Source organism: Gobio gobio (assembly GCF_949357685.1).
Source record: "Gobio gobio genome assembly, chromosome: 24".
NCBI classification, from domain to species: Eukaryota; Metazoa; Chordata; class Actinopteri; order Cypriniformes; family Gobionidae; genus Gobio; species Gobio gobio.
In genome coordinates, this window is record NC_137120.1 from 1732763 (window position 1) to 1759279 (window position 26517).

General features: G+C 42.9%; 2 protein-coding genes across 2 annotated transcripts; one reads left to right on the forward strand and one right to left on the reverse strand.

The window, feature by feature from the left end:
* Nucleotides 1-13793, forward strand: wdr77 (WD repeat domain 77). The gene is made up of 10 exons (XM_079807103.1): nt 1-185; nt 1257-1442; nt 5364-5505; nt 5596-5645; nt 5774-5844; nt 5948-6002; nt 8796-8867; nt 8947-9055; nt 10216-10284; nt 13447-13793. Exons 1-10 carry the CDS (start codon nt 101-103, stop codon nt 13574-13576), a joined length of 969 nt encoding a protein of 322 aa, XP_079663229.1. The 5' UTR covers nt 1-100; the 3' UTR covers nt 13577-13793.
* Nucleotides 13763-25531, reverse strand: LOC307120216 (uncharacterized protein). Its single transcript, XM_079807102.1, has 5 exons — nt 25233-25531; nt 23347-23435; nt 19624-19711; nt 17246-19499; nt 13763-14404 (listed from the first exon to the last, which is right to left on the reverse strand). The coding sequence occupies exons 1-5, from the start codon at nt 25309-25311 to the stop codon at nt 14305-14307; spliced, it is 2610 nt and encodes an 869-aa protein (XP_079663228.1). The 5' UTR covers nt 25312-25531; the 3' UTR covers nt 13763-14304.
* Nucleotides 25532-26517: the final 986 nt, after the last annotated feature.

Genomic DNA, 26517 nt, shown 5'->3' on the forward strand with positions numbered 1-26517 from the left:
AGCGCTGGAAGCGGAAGTGCCGCTCACACGCGTGTCTTCTTCATTCATAGCGGGAGTTTGCATGTGTTCAGTGTGTTATTGATCATAACTATAACTCGTCATGATTAAAGATAACTGCTGGAATATCCCGGTGAACGCTCCGGCGTGTATGGAGAGACACCTGGACGCGGTGGATTACCGGAAAGGTCAGATCATGAGGCGTTTATGCTTAATTAGTTGTATTATTGTTGAACTGCAGCGCTGGGTATTTAATTTAGCTATAATTATATAATGTGTATATATATATATATAATATAAATAAATATATTTAATCAGACATTGTAATATATACACAGATCAGGCGTAACATTATGACCAGCTGAAGTGAATAACACTGATGATCTGTTAGTGGGTGGGATATATTAGGCAGCAAGTGAACATGTTGTCCTCAGAGTTGATGTGTTAGAAGCAGGAAAAATGGGCAAGCGTAAGGATTTGAGCGAGTTTGACAAGGGCCAGAATGTGTATTGTGTGTTGCAGATGGTGATGTGTTGATGTATTGTGTGTTGATGTATTGTGTATTGTGTGTTGATGTATTGTGTATTGTGTGTTGATGTGTGTGTGTGTGTGTGTTGCAGATGGTGATGTGTTGATGTATTGTGTATTGTGTGTTGATGTATGTGTGTGTGTGTGTGTGTGTGTGTTGCAGATGGTGATGTGTTGATGTATTGTGTGTTGATGTATGTGTGTGTGTGTGTGATGTGTTGATGTATTGTGTATTGTGTGTTGATGTATGTATGTGTGTGTGTGTGTGTGTGTGTGTGTTGCAGATGGTGATGTATTGATGTGTTGTGTGTTGATGTATTGTGTGTTGATGTATGTATTTATGTGTATTGTGTGTGTGTGTGTGTGTGTGTGTTGCAGATGGTGATGTATTGATGTGTTGTGTGTTGTGTGTTGATGTATTGTGTGTTGATGTATGTATGTATGTGTATTGTGTGTGTTGCAGATGGTGAAGTGTTGATGTATTGTGTGTTGTGTGTTTCGATGTATTGTGTGTTGATGTATGTGTGTGTTGCAGATGGTGATGTGTTGATGTATTGTGTGTTGATGTATGTGTGTGTTGCAGATGGTGATGTGTTGATGTATTGTGTGTTGATGTATTGTGTATTGTGTGTTGATGTATGTGTGTGTGTGTGTGTGTGTGTGTTGCAGATGGTGATGTGTTGATGTATTGTGTGTTGATGTATGTGTGTGTGTGTGTGTGTGTGTTGCAGATGGTGTGCTGCTGCTGGGCGCGTCCAGTCTGTCGGGCCGCAGTTGGCAAGGCTCTGTGTGGGTGTACAGTGACCCCAAACTGGCCCCCAGTGAAGGCTACTGTAAGGCGGGCGTTCAGACGGACTCTGGAGTCACAGACGCCCGATGGATCTCAGAGCGCACCGTCCTCCTGGCGTCAGACGCAGGTAACACACACACACACACACACACACACGTGCATACACTCACTCATGCTCACACGCTAGGGCTGCAACGACGCGTCGACGTCGTCGATGACGTCGACCACGAAAATACGTCGACGTGCGTGAAATGCGTCGACGCGTCTGCGGCACATTATTTACGTTCTAGAATGGAACAGAAGATCTAGAATAATGGCAGCTTCTGCTCCCGGGCATAGTGAAAATGATCATTTATCATATAAAGCCAGACCGCGACATTCAAAAGTGTGGGAGTACTTTAAACAGAAGCCGAATAAAACTGTGCTTTGTTCGCTCTGTAACGCCGGTGGCAGAGCAGGAGCTGTGTGTGTGTGTGTGGAGAGCGGGAGCTTTCACACTGCCAGTCAGTGTTGCCAAGTCCGCTTTTTTCTGCGGAATTGGGCTACTTCTACACTGTTGCCGCGGGCTGTGTCTCATGTCCGCGGGTTGAAGTGATCCCAACTATGTGATATTTAGCCCCAGGAATGAGAATTTTAGCCGCCAGCCCTGAAAACCCCCCCCACATATTTAACCCCCCGAACACGATGTTTACCGGAGAACCTCCCTGAAACGCGATTGGGCTAGTTTTGAGTAACGAATGGGTGGGTTTTGTTGTGAAAACCTGGCAACCCTGCAGCCAGTGTGAACCGCGGCGCGTGTTTTGCAACAGACGGTCACATTTTCCGGGGTTCTTCTCCGACCCCAGTACGTCACGTGCTTTTATTTATTATGGGCTGCATATATCTGCTGTTAATGCGACCTGGTTCCGCTCTGTCCCAAACACATATGCATAATAACTTGTTGTATATAGGTAGTTTGCATGATTAAAGTAACATTAAAGTTAAGATATGCCTCTAGCTTTAATCATTTAAATGTGTCTTTGAAGTTTGGGCAAAAACTTCTGGCAGCTTTAGTCGTTGTTTATGCATATGTATATCTTCAAAATAGACGACTAGTTATACATTAACACTATGCTGAAAGCTCCTGTATGTGAACCTTTTGCAGATAAATACAAGTGCATTTTCGTTTACTATTGACACAAATCAATAAGTAAATCATACTCAACTACTATAGTAAACAACTTATCCTAATTAGGCCTACTCTGTATACATTTTATGATGAATAGTATCATTATATATTATGTTTAAAATGCTTTTTGTGTTCATATATTTCATTATATAATGGCATACTATGTACACTACCCTTCCTGAAATACAATTAATATTGTCATCATTCATTGATTTCATGTTAAAATAATATACAAATTCACTACCCTCTTTGAAATACAATAATCAGTAAAAAAGAATCATAAGATTAATCCGGAAAAATAATCGTTAGATTAGTCGACTAATCGGAAAAATAATCGTTAGATTAGTCGACAGAAAAAATAATCGTTAGTTGCAGCTCTATCACACACACACACACGCACACACACACACGCACATGCACACACTCACTCATGCTCACACACACACACACACGTGCACACACACACACACACACACACACACACACACGTGCACACACTCACTCATGCTCACACACACGCACGTGCACACACTCACTCATGCTCACACACACACACACGTGCGCACACACACACACGTGCACACACTCACTCATGCTCACGCACACACACGCGCGTGCACACACTCACTCATGCACACACACACACACACACGCGCACGTGCACACACTCATGAGACCTCTGCCAGAGCTGAGTTGGCCCGGATGAGGGCCGGATGTGTGTGTGATCTGGGCTGGCTCCCATTAGCGTGTCACTGTTTAAGAGCCGAGGCGTGTTCACTCATAACATCAGACATGCTCTGATCGGGGGAATGGCGTTATTTACAGCACATTCTCACCATTAATACCAGCCCATAATTCACCAGTGATGTAACACACCTGGTCTGTCCGGGACGCAGTGTTATCCAATGGAACCGGAACCACGTGGAATAACACAAAATGGCGGGCGCCACCTAGCAACAAAAAATATTAATAATCATATCTTTCAAAAGGACTGCCTTGATCAACAGGAAACGGGTGTGTGTGAGAGCTTAGAGTCTGCCGGTTGCATAAAGCACCTGAAGTGTAATTCTCCCTTAAGTTCGCTCTTATGTTTCCCTTAAACCTAAGGGTGTTGCAGAAAAAAGTGTTACCTAAGGGTTTCTTTAAGTGAAACGTCATAAACACTTAGAATTCCCCTTAAATGCTGTTTTTTCACTTAAGTAATCCCTTAAAAAGCGTTAAGTGTTGCATAAAATCTTTTCCCTAAGTATAACTCAAGGTTTGGAAATCGTAACCTTAAGAGTAACACGGACAAAAATAAGACGACATGGCTGAATTTATGAACCAGCTGAAGATCATTATGTGCCAAGAAGAGTTTTTAGGGATAGGGAGAACCCTCTGGACCATCTTAGCCATGAAAAATTGTCGCAAGAATACACAGATTTGACCATCACACATCGCAAACACTGACACTGAACACTTGCAGTCATGCGTACATTTCTGAACGAGATGAAGAAAAACTCACAGAATTAAAGAAGTCGTTTGACGATATATCAAGTCATTAATGTCTTATATGTTTCATATAATAGAACCGAAGCTATAGATTGTGAATTTAAACATTTCTTGTGAGACAGTTCCAGGCGGGATCTCACTACATCTTTAAACAGGCGCTATCTTTACAAATAAACTACCGATTTGAGCTTTAAACTACATTCTCCACTGAACAACTCTTAAAACTACATTTCGTGACACAATAACAGTAGTATTCTTCAATTTCGCGGCCGCACAACCACTGTGAAAAGCGCAAAAGGGCGCGCGTCAATTTCTCTTCAAACGCTTGATTTTTGAATGCATTCAAAGTTCAAGCGTCAAACTAGTCGTGAATTTGACGCTCCATTCTAAAACTGAAGCTGCTTTATGCAACCGGGCCATACATTCCTTTAACTCATCAGTAGAGCGGAGTTATTTCCTGATACATAGATTTTTTTTCCCCCATAATTTATGAAATGCTCTTTCATAACATGCACTGTAATCATACGGCTCATATAGTCATGTGTCATAAGGTCATTAAAATCATAATGAGCCCATAAATCAGCAGAATCCACTGCTGGTGAGAGATCCCTCATGCAGGAACACTTTTAGAAGTGTCCATTAGAGGGCGCCAAGGGCTAAACAAAATGGCCGCCTCGGTTCCAAATGCAGCAACTTTGATCACCTCAACACCAGATGTGCGGACATTTGTGTTCTAAAATATGAAGTGATCAAGCGAGTTATGAGTCTTGACTTACTTTCTGTGAGTTTTGACTCTTTATGGTGTTTTTTGGAGATGTTTAATGAGCTCTGATGATACGGACGACCTTATTGGACGCCTCCGTTTATTATAATAATGTGTTGTTTCTAACATAAACCATAGTAATATTGTGCTTATTGACTTATGTAACCATGGTTTTTTGAGGATGTTCATTTATAATAATTAGGGCTGTCAAAAGATTAATCGCATCCAAAATAAAAGTTTGTGTTTACATAATATATGTGTGTGTACTCTGTTAATTATTATTTATATATAAATACACACACATTCATGTATATATTTAAGAAATTTTGCATGTATATACTGTATATACATTTATATAATCTATAATATATATAAATATAAATGTTTTATATATAAAAATATTTTTTTTTTCTTAAATATATACATGCTTGTGTGTGTTTTTATATATAAATAATAATTAACAGAGTACACACGCATATATTATGTAAACACAAACTTTTATTTTGGATGCGATTAATCTTTTGACAGCCCTAATAATAATGTACCCTAGTGATGTGTGTGCGCGGTGTTGTTGATGTAGTTGTGTGTTGTTGAAGATGTAGTTGTGTGTGTGTGTGTGTGTGTAGGGTCGGTGGAGCTGTGGGAGCTGGCGGAGGACGAGCGTCTGCTGGTGAGCCGCTTCACTGGACACGAGCATGATGATGCGGTGACGGGCGTGAGTGTGAGCGCGAGTGCGCGTCACGCCGTCAGCTGCGGAGCTGACTGCAGGTGTGTGTGTGTGTGTGTGTATGTGTGTGTTCATGGGCCGTCATCATGGCAACTGTCAATCGCTCTCTCTCTCTCCGTCTCTGGTTTCAGGATCAAAGTGTGGGATCTGAACCAGGAAAGCGTCATCAGCTCGTATACCGGTGAGCAAACAGGAAGTGATGTCACTGTCAGTGGTCATAATGTTATGCCTGATGTGTGTGTGTGTGTGTGTGTGTATATATATAAGTAGTTATTAATGAAAGTAAACTTCTGTGTGTGTGTGTGTCAGCTCACTCTCTGCCGGTCAGCGGTGTGTCGTGTTCTCCTACGGATGAGTCTCTCTTCCTGTCGTGTGGACAGGTCAGTGTCCACACACACACACACACACACACACACACACACACACACACACACACACACACTTGTGTGTGGTTGAGTGTGTAACTGTTACCCTCTCCTGCAGGACGGACGACTGCTGCTGTGGGACAGACGGAAAGACAAACCTGCCTCTAGCCTGGGTAAACACACACACACACACACACACACACACACACACACACACACACACACACACACACACACACACACACACACACACACACACACACACACACACACACACACACACACACTCACCTAAAGGATTATTAGGAACACCTGTTCAATTTCTCATTAATGCAATTATCTAATCAACCAATCACATGGCAGTGTCTTCAATGCATTTAGGGGTGTGGTCCTGGTCAATCTCCTGAACTCCACACTGAATGTCAGAATGGGAAAGAAAGGAGATTTAAGCAATTTTGAGCGTGGCATGGTTGTTGGTGCCAGACGGGCCGGTCTGAGTATTTCACAATCTGCTCAGTTACTGGGATTTTCACACACAACCATTTCTAGGGTTTATAAAGAATGGTGTGAAAAGGGAAAAGCATCCAGTATGCGGCAGTCCTGTGGCGAAAATGCCTTGTTGATGCTAGAGGTCAGAGGTCATGGGCCGACTGATTCAAGCTGATAGAAGAGCAACTTTGACTGAAATAACCACTCGTTACAACCGAGGTCTGCAGCAAAGCATTTGTGAAGCCACAACACACACAACCTTGAGGCGGATGGGCTACAACAGCAGAAGACCCCACCGGGTACCACTCATCTCCACTACAAAGAGGAAAAAGAGGCGACAATTTGCACCAAAATTGGACAGTTGAAGACTGGAAAAATGTTGCCTGGTCTGATGAGTCTGGATTTGTGTTGAGACATTCAGATGGTAGAGTCAGAATTTGGCGTAAACAGAATGAGAACATGGATCCATCATGCCTTGTTACCACTGTGCAGGCTGGTGGTGGTGGTGTAATGGTGTGGGGGATGTTTTCTTGGTACACTTTAGGCCCCTTAGTGCCAATTGGGCATGGTTTAAATGCCACGGCCTACCTGAGCATTGTTTCTGCCCATGTCCATCCCTTTATGAGCACCATGTCCCCATCCTCTGATGGCTACTTCCAGCAGGATAATGCACCGTCACAAAGCTCCAATCATTTCAAACTGGTTTCTTGAACATGACAATGAGTTCACTGGACTAAAATGGCCGCCACAGTCACCAGATCTCAACCCAATAGAGCATCTTTGGGATTAGGGTTGGGCATCGAGAACCGGTTCCAACTTGGAACCGTTTAAAAAATAACGATGCCATTGTAATCGTTTAGAAATTTTGTTTTCGATTCCGATCATCGGTTCCAAACGCGCAAGTTTTCGGAAGTGCTTGCCGCGCCCGTTTGTTCTGTTGCAGCCATGGAGCACGGTAAGCGGCGCTCAAAAGTGTGGCTTTATTTCACTTAAAAAAAAAAAAAGCCTGGGTCGGCACAGTGCAACACATATGACAAACTTTCTTGCACGGGAGGATGTACTACAAATATGTGGTGTATACATTAACGAGTGTAGCGTGTTTGAAATGCTGCGCAGGTCCTCCTCGGGCAACCCTGCGCTAACCAACGTTATTAAAGGGATAGTTCATCCTGAAATGAAAATAAAGCCTTCTTTTACTTACCCTGATGTTGTCTCAGTGCCCTATGTCCTATGACATTTAAAATACTGTTCCTGCACGCGCTCCTTCCTATTATGGCAGTGAATGGCGATCAGCTAAAACATTACAAAAAATAAACAAATGTATTACGCAACGATACAGGGAGACGCGCGCCATATGGAAAGTGTTCAGGGGGCACACTAAGGTTTTGCGAGAACGAACCCGTATTATTCAGTCAAAACACTGAGCTCGGCCGTTATTCTGAGCGCGCTCCTCTGTGTGCACTATGAGGCGCTCATGCCTACTATAATAACTCGCACTGTTGTCATTGCAAACAGGATAAGCACACACACACACACACACACACACACATAACCATTTTGAGAAATCAAGCTCAATAGAAAAAAACGCGATTCTCGTCTTTTCTATAACGTATATGATAAGAAATAATACTAATAATATAACCTCCTTAAGTGAATATTGTGTACCGGTTGTCATGACAATATTGCACGAGGCTACTGCGGCTTGGAGTGCGCGCACACACAGGAACACGCGCATTTGAACAACAGCTGGGTGAGTAAAAGATGGCTTTATTTTCATTTCAGGGTGAACTAACATTATCCCACCTCATCATAATCAGGTAAGTGATTGTAATAACAAAGCCCTTGACCAAATTGCGAATTGTGGTGAACAACAACCTTACTGAAATTATTTTTCCCCCTCGTAGATAAATGTAACTATACGCAAATTGCCCACGCTAGTAGCAGTCCTAATATGACTGCTGTTAATGCTATTGTTAAACCGGGACTCGGTGTGAAACTCCATTCACCTTTGCAGCAAAGCAAGTGAAAATGCCAGCGGAGAAAGTCCCAAAACTAAAACTCATTATTGCATCAAAATGCAATTTTCCTCTGTGAAATGAGCTTGTGACATGTTACTCCACCCCTCAAAGAATCGGAATCGAAAAGAACCGTAATCGAAACTAAGAATCGGAATCCGAATCGTTCAAATCAAAACAATGCCCAACCCTATTTGGGATGTGGTGGAACGGGAGCTTCGTGCCCTGGATGTGCATCCCACAAATCTCCATCAACTGCAGATGCTCTCCTATCAATATGGGCCAACATTTCTAAAGAATGCTTTCAGCAGCTTGTTGAGTCAATGCCACGTAGAATTAAGGCCGTTCTGAAGGAGAAAGGGGGGTCAAACACAGTATTAGTGTGTGTTCCTATAATCCTTTAGGTGAGTGTATATATATACACACACACTCACTCTCACACTCACACACTGTGTGTTTTAGACCTGGTGTCTCCCAGCTGCAGTCCCACCGCTGTCGTCTGGCACCCTCATCAGAGCAGCACCATCGCATACGGTACCGCTTCATTTCCCAGCATGCTCTGCTCTGTCCCATGATGCCGTGGTGTTGATGTGTGTGACGTTTGTGCTCTCAGGCGATGAACTGGGCCGTGTGACTCTGAGAGATCTGCAGACGTCCGACGGCGCTCAGACGACACACACTCACAGCCGCAGGGTAACACAACTGGCCTTCTCCTCGGACAGGTACAACTCACACACACACTCACACACACTCACTCACTCACAGCCGCAGGGTCACACAACTGGCCTTCTCCTCGGACAGGTACAACACACACACACTCACACACACACTCACAGCCGCAGGGTCACACAACTGGCCTTCTCCTCGGACAGGTACAACACACACACACTCACACACACACTCACACACACACTCACAGCCGCAGGGTCACACAACTGGCCTTCTCCTCGGACAGGTACAACACACACACACACACACACACTCACACACACTCACAGCCGCAGGGTCACACAACTGGCCTTCTCCTCGGACAGGTACAACACACACACACACACACACACACACTCACACTCACAGCCGCAGGGTCACACAACTGGCCTTCTCCTCGGACAGGTACAACACACACACACACACACACACACACACACACACACACACACACTCACACTCACAGCCGCAGGGTCACACAACTGGCCTTCTCCTCGGACAGGTACAACACACACACACACACACACACACACACACACACTCACACTCACAGCCGCAGGGTCACACAACTGGTCTTCTCCTCGGACAGGTACAACACACACACACACACACACACACACACTCACACTCACACTCACAGCCGCAGGGTCACACAACTGGCCTTCTCCTCGGACAGGTACAACACACACACACACACACACACACACACACTCACACACACTCACAGCCGCAGGGTCACACAACTGGCCTTCTCCTCGGACAGGTACAACACACACACTCACACTCACACTCACACTCACACTCACACACACTCACACTCACACACACTCACAGCCGCAGGGTCACACAACTGGCCTTCTCCTCGGACAGGTACAACACACACACACACACACACACACACACACACACACACACACACACACACACACTCACACACACACTCACACACACTCACAGCCGCAGGGTCACACAACTGGCCTTCTCCTCGGACAGGTACAACACACACACTCACACTCACACTCACACTCACACACACTCACACTCACACACACTCACAGCCGCAGGGTCACACAACTGGCCTTCTCCTCGGACAGGTACAACACACACTCACACACACACACACACACTACCAAAGGACCGCACTGATGATGATTATTATGGGCTGTGTTTGCAGTGCACCTCTGCTGGCCTCTATCAGTGATGATTGCTCCGTTGCCGTGGTTACCGCAGAGCTCAGAGAAATGTGAGTATTGACACACCTCTCTCCTCATTGGCTGCCCTGGATCGGCCAATGAGAGGACAGGAAATCCCCCCCCACCCCCCCCCCCCCCCCCCAAAGTACTGACATTCCTTAAGCAGCTTTTAAATATTTAAATACATATCAAATACAAATAATAAAATATAAAAAAAACATACAAATTAAATATAATTGTTTGAATGTTGTATTGTACAGGTGCTGGTCATATAATTAGAATATCATCAAAAAGTTGATTTATTTCACTAATTCTATTAAAAAAGTGAAACTTGTATATTATATTCATTCATTACACACAGACTGATATATTTCAAATGTTTATTTCTTTTCATTTTGATGATTATAACTGACAACTAAGGAAAATCCCAAATTCAGTATCTCAGAAAATTAGAATATTACTTAAGACCAATACAAAGAAAGGATTTTCAGAAATGTTGTCCAGCTGAAGAGTGTGAGCATGTCCAGCACTCGATGCTCAGCTGGGGCTGGTTTAGCCTGAGTTACTGTCCTTAAACCAGGCACTGGTTGCTTTGGCACTGTGTGCTGGTCCCAGTCCTGTTGGAAAATGAAATCTACATCTCCATAAAGTTGGTCAGCAGCAGGAAGCATGAAGAGCTCTAAAACTTCCTGCTATACGGCTGCGTTGACCTCTGACCTCCGAAAACACAGTGGACCAACACCAGCGCATGACATGGCACCCCAAACCATCACTGACTGTGGAAACTTTACACTGGAGCTCCAGCAATGTGGATTGTGTGTCTCTCCTCTCTTCCTCCAGACTCTGGACCCTGATTGACTTCATCAGAGAACATAACTCTGGCCACTCAGTCCAGTCCTGTCTGTCTTTAGCCCAGGCGAGACGCTTCTGACGCTGTCTGTTGGTCAAGAGTGCGACAGCTGAAACCCATGTCTGTCATACGTCTGTGTGTAGTGGTTCTTGAAGCACTGACTCCAGCTGCAGTCCACTATTTGTGAATCTCCTCCACATTTTTGAATGGGTTTTGTTTCTCAATCCTCTCCAGGGTGCGGTTATCCCTATTGCTTCTACACTTTTTTCTAGCACATCTTTTCCTTCCCTTCGCCTCTCTATTAATGTGCTTGGACACAGAGCTCTGAGAACAGCCAGCCTCTTCTGCAATGACCTTCTGTGTCTTGCCCTCCTTGTGCAAGGGGTCAAAGGTCGTCTTTTGGACAGCTGTCAGGTCAGATTCTTCCTTATGATTGTGTGGCCTACAGAACTAGACTGAGAGACCATTAAAGGCCTTTGCTGGTGTTGTGAGTTCATCAGCTGATTAGAGTGTCTTCAATATTCAACCTTTTCACAATATTCTCATTTTCTGAGATACTGAATTTGGGATTTTCCTTAGTTGTCAGTTATAATCATCAAAATTAAAAGAATTAAACGTTTGAAATATATCAGTCTGTGTGTAATGAATGAATATAATATACAAGTTTCACTTTTTGAATGGAATTAGTGAAATAAATCAACTTTTTGATGATATTCTAATTATATGACCAGCATCTGTAATATTTAATATTAAATTAATTGTATATATTTTTTTTATTATTTATTGTTAATAGTAATATTAATTGTGTAATATAATTTAATATGATAAATGTACATTGATTAATGATATAAATATATTTGAATATTATTTATTGAATGTTATAATTAATATTAAATTACTTTAGATGATTTAACAAAAAAAAAAAATATATATATATATAATATATCTCAAAAGGAAAAATATATAAATTGATAATTATATTACTCAATTGTTTAAATTATATTGTTTATATATAAAATAATAATAATACATGTAATATGTTTGATTGAGTGTAGTTATACGATTAGTTAAAACAATAAAATTTTGCATTCATATTTATGTTCTCATGGGTATTTTAAAGAATATCATTATCAAAACAAGAGAACAGTAGGTGGTGTGTGTGTATCCTAGAGAGTGTGTGTATATCTATCCTAGAGAGTGTGTCTGAGTCTGTGGTGTGTGTGTGTGTGTGTGTGTGTGTCCTAGAGAGTGTGTCTGACTCTGTTGTGTGTGTGTCCTAGAGAGTGTGTCTGACTCTGTGGTGTGTGTGTGTGTGTGTGTGTCCTAGAGAGTGTGTCTGACTCTGTGGTGTGTGTGTGTGTGTGTGTGTCCTAGAGAGTGTGTCTGACTCTGTGGTGTGTGTGTGTGTGTGTGTGTGTCCTAGAGAGTGTGTCTGACTCTGTGGTGTGTGTGTGTCCTAGAGAGTGTGTCTGACTCTGTGGTGTGTGTGTGTCCTAGAGAGTGTGTCTGACTCTGTGGTGTGTGTGTGTGTGTGTGTGTGTGTGTGTCCTAGAGAGTGTGTCTGACTCTGTGGTGTGTGTGTCCTAGAGAGTGTGTCTGACTCTGTGGTGTGTGTGTGTGTCCTAGAGAGTGTGTCTGACTCTGTGGTGTGTGTGTGTCCTAGAGAGTGTGTCTGACTCTGTGGTGTGTGTGTGTGTGTGTGTGTGTGTCCTAGAGAGTGTGTCTGACTCTGTGGTGTGTGTGTCCTAGAGAGTGTGTCTGACTCTGTGGTGTGTGTGTGTGTGTGTCCTAGAGAGTGTGTCTGACTCTGTGGTGTGTGTGTCCTAGAGAGTGTGTCTGACTCTGTGGTGTGTGTGTGTGTGTGTGTGTGTCCTAGAGAGTGTGTCTGACTCTGTGGTGTGTGTGTGTGTGTGTGTCCTAGAGAGTGTGTCTGACTCTGTGGTGTGTGTGTGTGTCCTAGAGAGTGTGTCTGACTCTGTGGTGTGTGTGTGTGTGTGTCCTAGAGAGTGTGTCTGACTCTGTGGTGTGTGTGTGTGTGTCCTAGAGAGTGTGTCTGACTCTGTGGTGTGTGTGTGTGTGTGTGTGTCCTAGAGAGTGTGTCTGACTCTGTGGTGTGTGTGTGTGTGTGTCCTAGAGAGTGTGTCTGACTCTGTGGTGTGTGTGTGTCCTAGAGAGTGTGTCTGACTCTGTGGTGTGTGTGTGTCCTAGAGAGTGTGTCTGACTCTGTGGTGTGTGTGTCCTAGAGAGTGTGTCTGACTCTGTGGTGTGTGTGTGTCCTAGAGAGTGTGTCTGACTCTGTGGTGTGTGTGTGTGTGTGTGTGTGTCCTAGACTCGTGTGTCTGACTCTGTGGTGTGTGTTCAGTTTCAGGGACCGGCGGCACCAGGACTTTGTGCGTGGTGTGTGTTGGGCCCCGGGCGGCTCGTCGGTGTTGACCAGTGTGGGCTGGGACCATCAGGTGCTGCACCACAGCCTGAGCCCGCAGACGCCCTAGAGCATCATGGGAACCCACCGCCCTAGAGCATCATGGGAAACCACCGCCCTAGAGCATCATGGGAAACCACCGCCCTAGAGCATCATGGGAAACCACCCGCCCCTTCAGAAGCAGCGCTAGTGTACATGTATTTCAGGAACGGTGTTTTGATTATGCCTTTCATATTTCACACCTTCAGATCTGAGAAAACCTGTTCAATAAAGTGTCATGTATTGTTCTCTGGCATGTTTTATTACAGGATATTGCAGTTTTATTTCCCTTCAGGCGTAACAGTTCAACATCGCACCAATAACTCCATAGATTAATAAAGCACGATTATTGACCTCTAAAGATACGTCTTATTTACACACTTGAGCTTATTTTCGTCCGGTATCTTCTGGAAAATAAGCCTTGTTTGAGAGGGGCGTGTTGGAGGAGTCACATGCCTCATCTCATACTTTCATAACATCGTTCAGAAAATACATCATGTTGACCTGGAAGCCCCACTGAGAGACGCTCGGCCCAGAGCTGAAGGAGATGATGTCCATTGATGATTAGAGACGGGTGTGACATGAGGTGTGCAGTGTGTGTGTGTGTGTGTGTGTGTGTCTGGCAGATGCAGGGCCGGGGCTCCACTCGAGGGTTTGAGCAGCTCTGGGGAAGGAGCTCTGCAGAGGTCCAGTAATACTTCAGCCTCAGACGGGCCGGGTGTTGGTGTATGTACAGGTAAGGCTGGAATGTTCTGCGGATCAGGGCGACCCGTCTTTGATCACGGGGGTTATGGGCTGTTTGGATCCTGGTCTGACGGTGAAGGTCATCCCGAACTGCTGTTTGCTCGATGGTCCGTTGCTGGAGGATAAAGAGGAATGGCGTTATTCTTCAGTTAACAGCTCATTATTATAACATCGACAGCTGTTGTGGCCAGAGTCTGGTTTTTAGGCTCTACTAGAGCAGCTTTGAAAGTTTTGGCTTTGATCTTTTGTATTTGAAGGCTGGTAACCGATATATCGGCCGATAAATCGAAATCTGTGTTTTGCTTTTGGAAGTGATTCCAATCATATTTCAAGCTATTCAAACCCATCATGGTGAACAGTGCGCTTCTGAAGTGTCTCAGCGGAAGAAAATAACATTTATCGGCTTTAATATATCGGACAAATTGTCTTATTGGGACGATAAGATTGAAAATGAGCATATGTCGGCCGATACAGATGACGATGCAATAAAAAATGAACGCCTGATAACGCTGAGATTAAAATGAACATACATCAACCAATACCGATATTTTTACAGATAAGATATATTTACATATATCGGTTGATACTGATATAATGGCCTATAACATTAAAAATGAACATAAATGTCCGATACCGATATTTTGACTGATAACATTAAAAATAACGATGAGATTAAAGATGAACATATATCAGTTGATATTAATATGATGACCGATAACGCTGAGATTAAAAATGAACATATATCAGCCGATACCGATATTTTCACAGATAAGATAAAAAATTGACATATATCGGTTGATACTGATAACAATACGATTAAAAATGAACATATATCAGCCGATACCGATATTTTCACAGATAAGATAAAAAATTGACATATATCGGTTGATACTGATAACAATACGATTAAAAATGAACATATATCAGCCGATACCAATATTTTTACAGATAAGATTAAAAATTAACATATATCGGTTGATACTGATATAGTGGCCTATAACATTAAATATGAACATGAATGTCCAATACCGACATGACGACCGATGAGATAAAAAATTTACATATATCGGTCAATACTGATAACAATACGATTAAAAATGAACATATATCGGCTGATACCGATATGGTGACGATATATTGAGCATCGCTATTATTTCCTCATATCCTCCATTGTTGCGGCTCCTCTCTTCTCAGTCTGTCAGTAACGCTCTGTTTAGTTCCTGTCTCTATGAAGCCCCTCCTTCTGAAAAGCACACTATGCTCTGATTGGTCGGCTGGAGCAGAGTGTTGTGATTGGTCGCTTTCAGATTGTTTGGGAAATGCCCCGCCCCTTACCGTATCCGGCAGTTTCAACACACTACTAACTAACTCAACCAGGCCCCGCCCCTTTATTCAGCGCATGAATTATTTAAATGAGGAATATTGAGACGTGTTGGTTCCTGGACAATGGAGGCGTTTCAGGAGTTCAGAAACTCTGACACTGATGTAGAGAAGAACTCCCGCCGGAGGGACTTTGGAGCTTTGCAGAGCTTTCATGCTCAAACGGCAACATTACACACTAAAGAAAGATAAACACATGCGGGGAAACGCATAATAGGTCCTCTTTAAGTATTTGAACCTCAAGTAACTGTGTTTGCCTTTTGATTCTACTTTGACCAGTGATTTCTCAATATTACAAAAGATTTTTGTGGCCATCAGCTGGATTGGCAAGTTCATGTTTAAGCATCCAAATAATGTCGCTCTAGTATCAGAGAGAATATTTTAGCAGTCTATTTGTCTTCCAGGGAAAAACACACATCGAATGAACATCTCAGCTATGTGCATGTGCTCTCAGGGAGGCGTGAACTGAGATGACTGAACTATTGTGAATGTTATTTCAAAGAAAAATGTTACGTAATCTTTCTTTACATAATCTAGCCGAGATCTCCTATGGAAGCCTGTTTCCTCCTCAGAGAATAAAAGGCAACTGCCACTTTTTTTTCCTTGTAAATGCAACTTAATTTCTCCCAATTGTGCCTTTAATCCTCACAGTGTGAACGTATTATTTTACCCCCCCATTATCTTTTATTAGACTGAAGTGGAAACAGGCATCATTATCCCTCTTGTTTTAACACTTTTAACTATCCAACCTTTTCCGGCCTGACATTTTGTCCTCTCTTAAAGGGTTAGTTCACCCAAAACTGTAAATTGTGTCATTAATGACTGAGCCTCATGTGGTTGGACACCCGTCAGACCTCCGTTCATCTTCAGACACAAATGAAGATATTTTAGTGTAAATCTGATGCTCTGAAAGGCCTCCATTGGCTCAACTTTACACTCTCAAGACCCTTAAAAGACACTAAAGACTAAAGTTACAAAGTCCATCTCACTACAGCGGCTCTACAATAACTTTATGAAGACGAGAATAGTTTCTGTGCGCAAAAAAACCCTAAATAACGACTTATATAGAGATGACGATTTCAAAACACGGCCTCATGAAGCTTCGAAGTGTTATGAATCAGTGAGTCGAATCATGATTCGGATCGCGTGTCAAACCGCCAAACTGCTGATTCGACTCACTGATTCATAACGCTTCGAAGCTTCATGAGGCCGTGTTTTGAAATCGTCATCACTATATAAGTCGTTATTTAGGGTTTTTTTGCGCACAAAAACTATTCTCGTCTTCATAAAGTTATTGTAGAGCCGCTGTAGTGAGATGGACTTAGTAACTTTAGTCTTTAGTGTCTTTTAAGGGTCTTGAGAGTGTAAAGTTGAGCCAATGGAGGCCTTTCAGAGCATCAGATTTACACTAAAATATCTTCATTTGTGTCTGAAGATGAACGGAGGTCTGACGGGTGTCCAACCACATGAGGGTAAGTAATTAATGACAGAATTTTCATTTTTGGGTGAACTAACCCTTTAATGTCATGTTTCACTCAAAAAAACAACAACTTGGACTTGAACTTGTTCAGTTTACCTGTTGTGGGATTTAGCAGACGTGGCATTGTTTTGAGATTTTTTGGCCGCTTTGCTTTCCAGCTCCTTCAGGTCCAGTCCACGAGTTTGCGCGGGCAGGGTTGCACTTTGGGTTTTCATACGATTGTATGCGGCAGGTGGAGACTCGTCATCGGACAGCGGAGAGTTCCATTCATCTCCGTTGGACTCCACCTCCTTGGCAGCTGAGAACTTAGGGTCCATCTCCAGCATCTTTTTCTGCAAAATACTGAGAAGCGTTGCCTGGCTAGTGGAGACGGATGGAGGCCCCTGAGCAGGGGGTTGGGTGGCTTTGGTTTGAACTGGTTTGAATTGGGGCTGGAAGTTGGGTGGAGGGCCTGGGGCTTTCGGAGGACAGTTGGGTGGTTTAGGTTTGGGGGAAATAAGGGGGCCATTGGTTACAGGAGGAGGTGTAGCAGGTGGGGAGGGTTTGGCAGGAGCATTGTAACTTGGCGGGGCACCGTTGGTGATTTGAGTAGGTAAGAAGGATTTAGAAGTTTTCACCGGGGCAGCAGGAGCGGGGTGACTTGGCGGGGGGCAGTTAATGATAGGAGCAGGTATAGCAGGTAAGGTTTTAAAAGGTTGGGAGGAAGGTTTTACAGGAGCGGGGTGACTTGGTGGGGGGCAGTTAATGATTGGAGCAGGTATGAAGGGTTTAACAGGAGCGGGGTGGCTTGGCGGGGGGCAGTTAATGATTGGAGTGGGTGTAGCAGGTAAGGTTTTAGATGGTTGAGAGGCAGTTTTCACAGGGGGACCAGGAGCGCTGTGACTTGGTCGGGGAATCGGAGGTTCGTCCTCAGCGTCAGAGTTGGCAAACTCAGGAGGTGGCGGAATGAAGGGCAACTCTTCTCCGCTTTCCACAGCTTTAACGGGGACACCCAGACCGCCAACAGAGCTGTTCATTGGGCTACTTTGTTGAGGAGTCGAGCTTATCTCCGGCTTTGAGTAGGACACTTTTGGAACCTCTGCTTTGGTGGGTGGTTGCACGTTTGTGGTGGACTTTAATTGCACATTGGGACTGTCCGGTGTTGGGTCTCGAGGAGTGACAGTGAAGGAGTTTGGTTTTTCCACACTTGCTTGGATCACAGAATTGACTGGCTCTGTGGAGTTGCTGTTCTTTCGGGATAGAGCTGTTCTCTGCTGCTCTCTCTCCTTATCTCTTTCCTTTGCAGCCATGAGCAGGGCGAGCGGAGAGGTTGATGTCTCTTTCTTCACTGCACCATCTACTCCTCGTGCGTTGAGCTGTTGGTGTTTCGTGATCGGGCTGTACCTGCGAGACCTGCCGGGGGACTCCACCGGGGCCATCACCTGCCTAACATCAGGCATTTTCTTCTCTATTTTGGGCGAGACTTTGATTGGTGTTGGAACCACAGTGGGGATGTTTTGTACCGGGACAGGCTCAGGATGGATTTTGGCCTCGACCTTGACTGGTTGACTTGGCGCATGTGCCATGTCTTGCTGGTCATTCTGTAGCTGAGTAGCGGAGCTGTTCCGACGGGCTGGTTTAATTGGCGGCACCACTGATTGGACTGGTTGGAGAGATCCACCGTTTTTCCCATTGACAACACCAACCGTGTTTCCAGAAGAATCTTCCAGCATAAGAATGGACTGGACATTTTCCCTCTCCGTCTTTCCGCCAAGTAATGCGCTCTTCTGTATGGTGTAGAGTTTGGCGGTGTTCTGGGGGTTGAAGCTAGACGGTGTTGGGTTGGAAGCAACAGCTGGCGCTGGCGTTTGGGACTGGATATCCAGATTAGATATGGAGGACATTCGGATGGGTTTTAGAGGCACCGGTTTTGGAGATTTAGCAAGAACAGGTGGCGCTTTCACCCCAGGGGGTGGCGGTGGGGTGAATTTAGGGCAATCTGGGATATCTTGGACCTCCAGCAGACTGGAGAGGGAACCTCTGAAGCTGGACGTTTCAGATGGAGGTTTCGGAGGGGCCATTGGAGGAGGTTTGAGGGAGGCCAGGTCCAAATCTGAACTGTACTCAGACCCGGTAAGTGATGAAGGTTTACGGGGTGCCATTGGAGGGGTTTGTAGTCTTGCATTGTTTACAAAAGGGTCCATTTCACCAAAGAACTTTGGTGGGGGAGGGATGAATGATGGAGGAGGTGGGGCTGAGGAGGACGGAGGGGGTGGAGGGGCGGAGATGGGCGGTGGAGGTACAAGTATTTCTCCCTCGATTATATCGGGGACGGAAAGCATTCTTCCTTTCGGGAGAGTTGTGGTACTTCCTACAAAAGGACAACTTCATTAGTTCCTTAAAACGCCTCAAGAATGTTGAGAATTATTGACTTGCTCCCTTTCCCCTTCCCAACTATTCACGTTCATCGTGTTTGTGGAGTGTTGTGATCTCACCTGTACCGTTTATCTTGGGTTCCATGAAGGGCGGAAGAATCGGCACTTTGGGAGTTGGAACCGCAAAGCCTTGCACCGTGTCAGACGACTGGGAAATAAAGAGAAACATTTGTCAGAAACATCCCGATTGAAGGAGACTGTTAGAAGGGTAAGGGAGTCTACAGCAGTAACACACCTTTCATTGTAGGAGCCACTGAGTCAGAGTTTTTATTTCTAGGCACTAAACAAACCAGTTTCCCATAAACTAAACTATTTAGAGAGCTTATGACGTTCAAGGACAGGGATCCTTTCTCTTGACATGGCTCTTTCTTTCTCATGCGTAAACCCATCCCGATTTCATACTCGACTCTGGGTAATGTTCCAGATGTGTTTCCGTGAATCAGCTGACACAGATTCTTGGACACTCCTCACCAACACCCCATGACTGTTATGAAAACATGTTCAGGTTGCTAAACTGAGTGCACTCAATGTGATTTTCTGGTCTGTATCCGAAAACATTTAGGAAATAGCTTTCTCTACGGACACCTTCAGACAAAAATCACTTTCATTCTTGTCCTTTCAGTTCATTGACATGCAAAACGGGACACACCCCTTAAACGTGTGTTTGTGTTTCAGGTTCTTTATGGGAGAATCACAAAAACAAAGCACAAAAAAAATCAGAACAAGCCAAAGGGCTCAAATCAATCATCCATTTCAATTTGCGTGAAAACTGCACTGAACTTTACTACTAGAGAAAGAATGAGCCAGAATAAAAGTGACGCTTGCTATGGCAAATGCTCTGAATTACTGTAGTGTGTGTGTGTGTGTGTGTGTGTGTGTGTGTGTGTCTGCCAGATCTCTGCTGAACACAAACAAAACGTGTATTCAAAACAGCACCTGCACCGGCCGGCTAAAACCTGCACAAGAAGCTGACAGGAGAGCGTCGGAACAGCTGAATCATCGGGATCCTGATCTCATGAAGTGTGTGAGCGAAGCACTCGAGTCTCAACACGCTCAGATGAACAATTACTGACACAATCCCAGTGTTTACCGTGATTTGGTCATCATCACCAGGGCGACACAAACACACAACTGCTGTGTGTGTTGGCTTTGTTCTGTCAGAGTGAAAGTGTGTTTATCTGCTGAAGGGTGTGTTTGTCCAGAAGCTAAAGGTGTGTCTTAGGCAACGTGTGTACATGTGACGGTTTCAGCACATTTCTCTGAATGAAGCCGAATCGACTACAGTACAACCAAAACATGTTCAGATTGTGTGTCAGTAATGATATACGACCACAGTATATTTGATTACTATTTTCATATACCACAGAATTTACATGATGCTTAAAAATGCCATGTTATTACCATGGCAAATTTAAAAAAGAAAATGACACTACCATTGTACAAAAACATCATAAAATCGTGGAACCATGTGCAAAAACACTGTATGACCATGGTAAATGTCCAACAAAACATGGTAATACTCTTCACAAGTGACCGCATCATTACAAATTTGCTTACGGTTGTACTAGGATACAGTGATTGGACATATACCATCATTTTACCCTGTTTTACTTTTACATGTACCGTGCTTTTACCCATTGTTTTGGACATGTACCATGGTTTTACCCATTGTTTTGGACATGTACCATGGTTTTACCCATTGTTTTGGACATGTACCATGGTTTTACCCATTGTTTTGGACATGTACCATGGTTTTACCCATTGTTTTGGACATGTACCATGGTTTTACCCATTGTTTTGGGCATGTGCCATGGTTTTACCCATTGTTTTGGACATGTACCTTGGTTTTACCCATTGTTTTGGACATGTACCTTGGTTTTACCCATTGTTTTGGACATGTACCATGGTTTTACCTATTTTTTTGGACATGTACCATGGTTTTAACCATTGTTTTGGACATGTACCATGGTTTTACCCATTGTTTTGGACATGTACCATGGTTTTACCCATTGTTTTGGACATGTACCTTGGTTTTACCCATTGTTTTGGACATGTACCATGGTTTTACCTATTTTTCTGGACATGTACCATGGTTTTACCCATTGTTTTGGACATGTACCATGGTTTTACCCATTGTTTTGGACATGTACCATGGTTTTACCCATTGTTTTGAACATGTACCATGGTTTTGCACATTTTTTGGACATGTACCATGGTTTTACCCATTGTTTTGGGCATGTACCGTGGTTTTACCCAAATTTTTTGGACATGTACCATGGTTTTACCTATTGTTTTGGGCATGTACCATGGTTTTACCTATTGTTTTGGATATGTACCATGGTTTTACCTATTGTTTTGGACATGTACCGTGGTTTTACCCATTGTTTTGAACATGTACCATGGTTTTACCTATTGTTTTGGACATGTACCGTGGTTTTACCCATTGTTTTGGACATGTACCGTGGTTTTACCCATTGTTTTGAACATGTACCATGGTTTTACCTATTGTTTTGGACATGTACCGTGGTTTTACCCATTGTTTTGGACATGTACCATGGTTTTGCCCATTTTTTGGACATGTACCATGGTTTTACCCTTTGTTTTGGCCATGTACCGTGGTTTTACCCAAATTTTTTGGACATGTACCATGGTTTTACCCGTTTTTGTGGGCATGTACCATGGTTTTACCCATTGTTTTGGACATGTACCATGGTTTTGCCCATTTTTTGGACATGTACCATGGTTTTACCCGTTTTTGTGGACATGTACCATGGTTTTACCCATTGTTTTGGACATGTACCATGGTTTTACCTATTGTTTTGGGCATGTACCATGGTTTTACCCATTGTTTTGGACATGTACCATGGTTTTACCCATTGTTTTGGACATGTACCATGGTTTTGCCCATTTTTTGGACATGTACCATGGTTTTACCCGTTTTTGTGGACATGTACCATGGTTTTACCCATTGTTTTGGACATGTACCATGGTTTTACCCATTGTTTTGGACATGTACCATGCTTTTACCCATTGTTTTGGACATGTACCATGGTTTTACCCATTGTTTTGGACATGTACCATGGTTTTACCCATTGTTTTGGACATGTACCTTGGTTTTACCCATTGTTTTGGACATGTACCATGGTTTTACCTATTGTTTTGGACATGTACCATGGTTTTACCCATTGTTTTGGACATGTACCATGGTTTTACCCATTGTTTTGGACATGTACCATGGTTTTACCCATTGTTTTGGACATGTACCATGGTTTTACCCGTTTTTGTGGGCATGTACCATGGTTTTGCCCATTTTTTGGACATGTACCATGGTTTTACCCATTGTTTTGGACATGTACCGTGGTTTTACCCGTTTTTGTGGACATGTACCATGGTTTTACCCATTGTTTTGGACATGTGCCATGGTTTTACCTATTGTTTTGGGCATGTACCATGGTTTTACCCATTGTTTTGGACATGTACCATGGTTTTACCCATTGTTTTGGGCATGTACCATGGTTTTACTCATTGTTTTGGGCATGTACAATGGTTTTACAAATTGTATGTGATAGTACTATGGTACAGTGATCACTTAAAAAAGTGTAACATGGTTTTACCATAGTACATGTCCAAAAAACATGATAATACTATGGTATTTTTTGTAAGTAACAAAAAAAACTGGTTAAATACTATTTTCTGTCTATTCTTTGATATTAAAATAAAAGCTGTGTCCCTTTAATGCCAGGATAGAGAATGATCATGTGATTAGCGTGTTTTGGGACGTACCGTGAAGTGTTTTACGGTCGGACGTGAGCGCACTTTGGCGGTCCCAGACTCCGGGATGGCAGTCGAGTCCAACACCAGCTCCACGTTATCTGAAAAACAAAGACAAGTTATTTACCTGGTTAGCATTGTTTAACTAGCAGCCTGCGTGGTTCAAAGTCACTGTGACCATCCAAATAGCAGTTCATATGGCTTCATCACAGGTCAAAGGTCAGTGTTTGGTTCTTCATTTCACGCATTCTTGAAAAGCCAACAATAACTTTTACTGTCGGCGTTATAAATCAAAACAAACACGGGCAAATATCACCGATGTTTCTTATGTGATTGTGTTCATTTCAGGTCCCAAGAAAGTAGTAGTTGTGTGTCAGTCGTACAGGATTCGAACCCGCGCCCTCTGTGTTCCTGCTATATGATCAGTATACAGCCCCGTAATCTATGTTCGGTTATCTGTGTTTGCTCCTTAACGACTTTAACTGTGTTAATGATGCAATTACCAGAGATTCAGCTATCCTGACTGTCGTCAATCATTACAAACAGGAAGTTTGACCAGACGTCTCAATGTTTTTAAAGTATCTGATCTTCCTTCTTTGAAACAAATGTAAGAATACGTGTTGCAACAAATGCATTTTATATATTTAAACTAACTAAAGTGTGTTCCATATGTTAGTAACAAAAAAAAAACAAGATAGTAATACTATGGTACTTTGAAATGGACACATTTTTCACAGGATACTCCATAAACTACTAAAATACAATGGTACTACTAAACCTATTACCATTGTACATATCCAAAACTACTATAGTACCAAGTTACATGTCCAAAAACAGGGTAGTACTATGTTATATGTCCAAAGAAACATGACATTACCATGTTACATGCTCAAAAACAGTGTAGTACTATGTTATATGTCCAAAAAACAGGGTAATACTATGGTATATGTCCAAAAAAAAGCATATTACAATGTTACATGCCCCAAAACATGGTGGTACTATATTATATGTCCACAGAAACATGACATTACCATGGTATATGTCGGAAAACAGGGTAGTACTATATGGTATATGTCCAAAGAAACATGACATTACCATGGTATATGTCCAAAAACAGGGTAATACTATGGTATATGTCCACAGAAACATGACATTACCATGGTATATGTCGGAAAACAGGGTAGTACTATGGTATATGTCCAAAGAAACATGACATTATCATTGTAGATGTCCAAAAAGAGGGTAATACTAAGATATATGTCCACAAAAACATGACATTACCATGGTATATGTCCAAAAACAGGGTAATACTATGATATATGTCCACAAAAACATGACATTACCATGGTATATGTCCAAAAATAGGGTAGTACCATGGTATATGTCCACAGAAACATGACATTACCATGGTATATATGTCCAAAACAGGGTAGTACTATATTATATGTCCACAGAAACATGACATTACCATGGTATATGTCGGAAAACTGGGTAGTACTATGGTATATGTCCAAAGAAACATGACATTACCATGGTATATGTCCAAAAACAGGGTAATACTATGGTATTGTCGATAAAAACAGTGTTTCTGTCAGTGTAATCGGACACGCCACAGACCTCTGAAGGAATTTTTTTTGTATTTGAATGTGGTTATTCTGTCAGAAAAAAAGCCTGTTTACACCTGACTAAACTTACTTTTCCCACAGCGAACTAAACCAGAGCAGTTTTAGACGTTATTCGTGTCTTTAAGAAAGTGTTTTGGTAACGATCGCGCAGGAGCGTGACGTGCTCGCGGGCACGCGCACTCTCTGACAGGTGCAAAGGTCGCGTGAAGAGCACTTTAAACTCATATCAGATCTATATCTTTGACTTTAGATGAGTGTGAATCTCTCTCTTACCCATTTCCTTGAATTCCACATTGGTCCCGAATAGAGATTGATTCTTCCGACCCAGGAAGTTGAGCGAGCCTTTCTTCATGGCTGTAGTGAGAGTGATGTCTGATCCGCGTTGATTCACTTCAGCATGACCTCATGATCTCATGACCTCAGTGTGTGTGTGACTGAGTTTGAGTCTGACCTCGGATTCAGAGACACTGGGACAAGAAAATGGCCACGCACCTGAAGCGGCCCGTGGCCCCGCCCACCGACAGACAGGTAAACACACACACACACACCTTAAAACTGCTACACGAACACACACCCTCAACATTACTCAGTGTTATATTAAGGTGAATGAAACCCAAATATTTGTTGTCATGGAGAATTCGGTCTATCAGATGTTCAGTTTAATGATCAGCCACAGAACAGAAACATGCCTTGGTCAATCTTAATTATGACTGGAAAGTGAATAAGTGTAAAATGTCTAAATTATGTCATTCTGATTCATACAAAGTCTAAATTATGACAAAACGTTGAGAATGTGACGAGATAAAAATTCATAATAGAAAAATCTAAATTATAACTTTCCGTGTCATAATTGACATAAGTCTAAAATATGACGTTAAATGTCATCGTTTTATATCATAATTACGAGATTTTTTTTCATTGTGAGAGTCGAAATGATCACATACTAAGTCATAATTGAAAAAATGTAATTATGACTTTTGCGTCATTATTACGAGACAAAAAGTTTAAACTGAGATACTAAGTCATAATAATAGAAAAAATTATATTAGTAAAACGTTGAAAATATGATGTCATAATTATTATATGATTATTAAAGGTCCCGTTTTTCGTGTTTTTTTGAAGCTTTGATTGTGTTTACAGTGTGCAATATAACGTGTTCATGTTTCGCGTGTAAAAAAACACAGTATTTTTCACACTATTTACTTATCTGTATACCGCTGTTTCCACTGTCCTCAAAACGGCTTGACAGATTTCCCTGTTCTATGAAGTCCCTCCTTCAGAAACACGTAACGAGTTCTGATTGGGCCAGTGGTTCCCGTGTTGTGATTGGACAGCAGTTTAGCGCACGCAGAGCGCACGTTACCGGAAAGGTCGCGCCTCTCACCATAACGGGGATGCATGCGCTCAATGATCTCTAAGTGCAGCGGCCCTGGGAAAGACAAACAAAGGTGACTTGACTCCGGGATGAAAATAACAGCGTCTCAACGACATGGCGACAAACAAACTATACAAACGCAACCGAACGCAACACTTCCTCTTCTCCACGCGGGAGCAACAA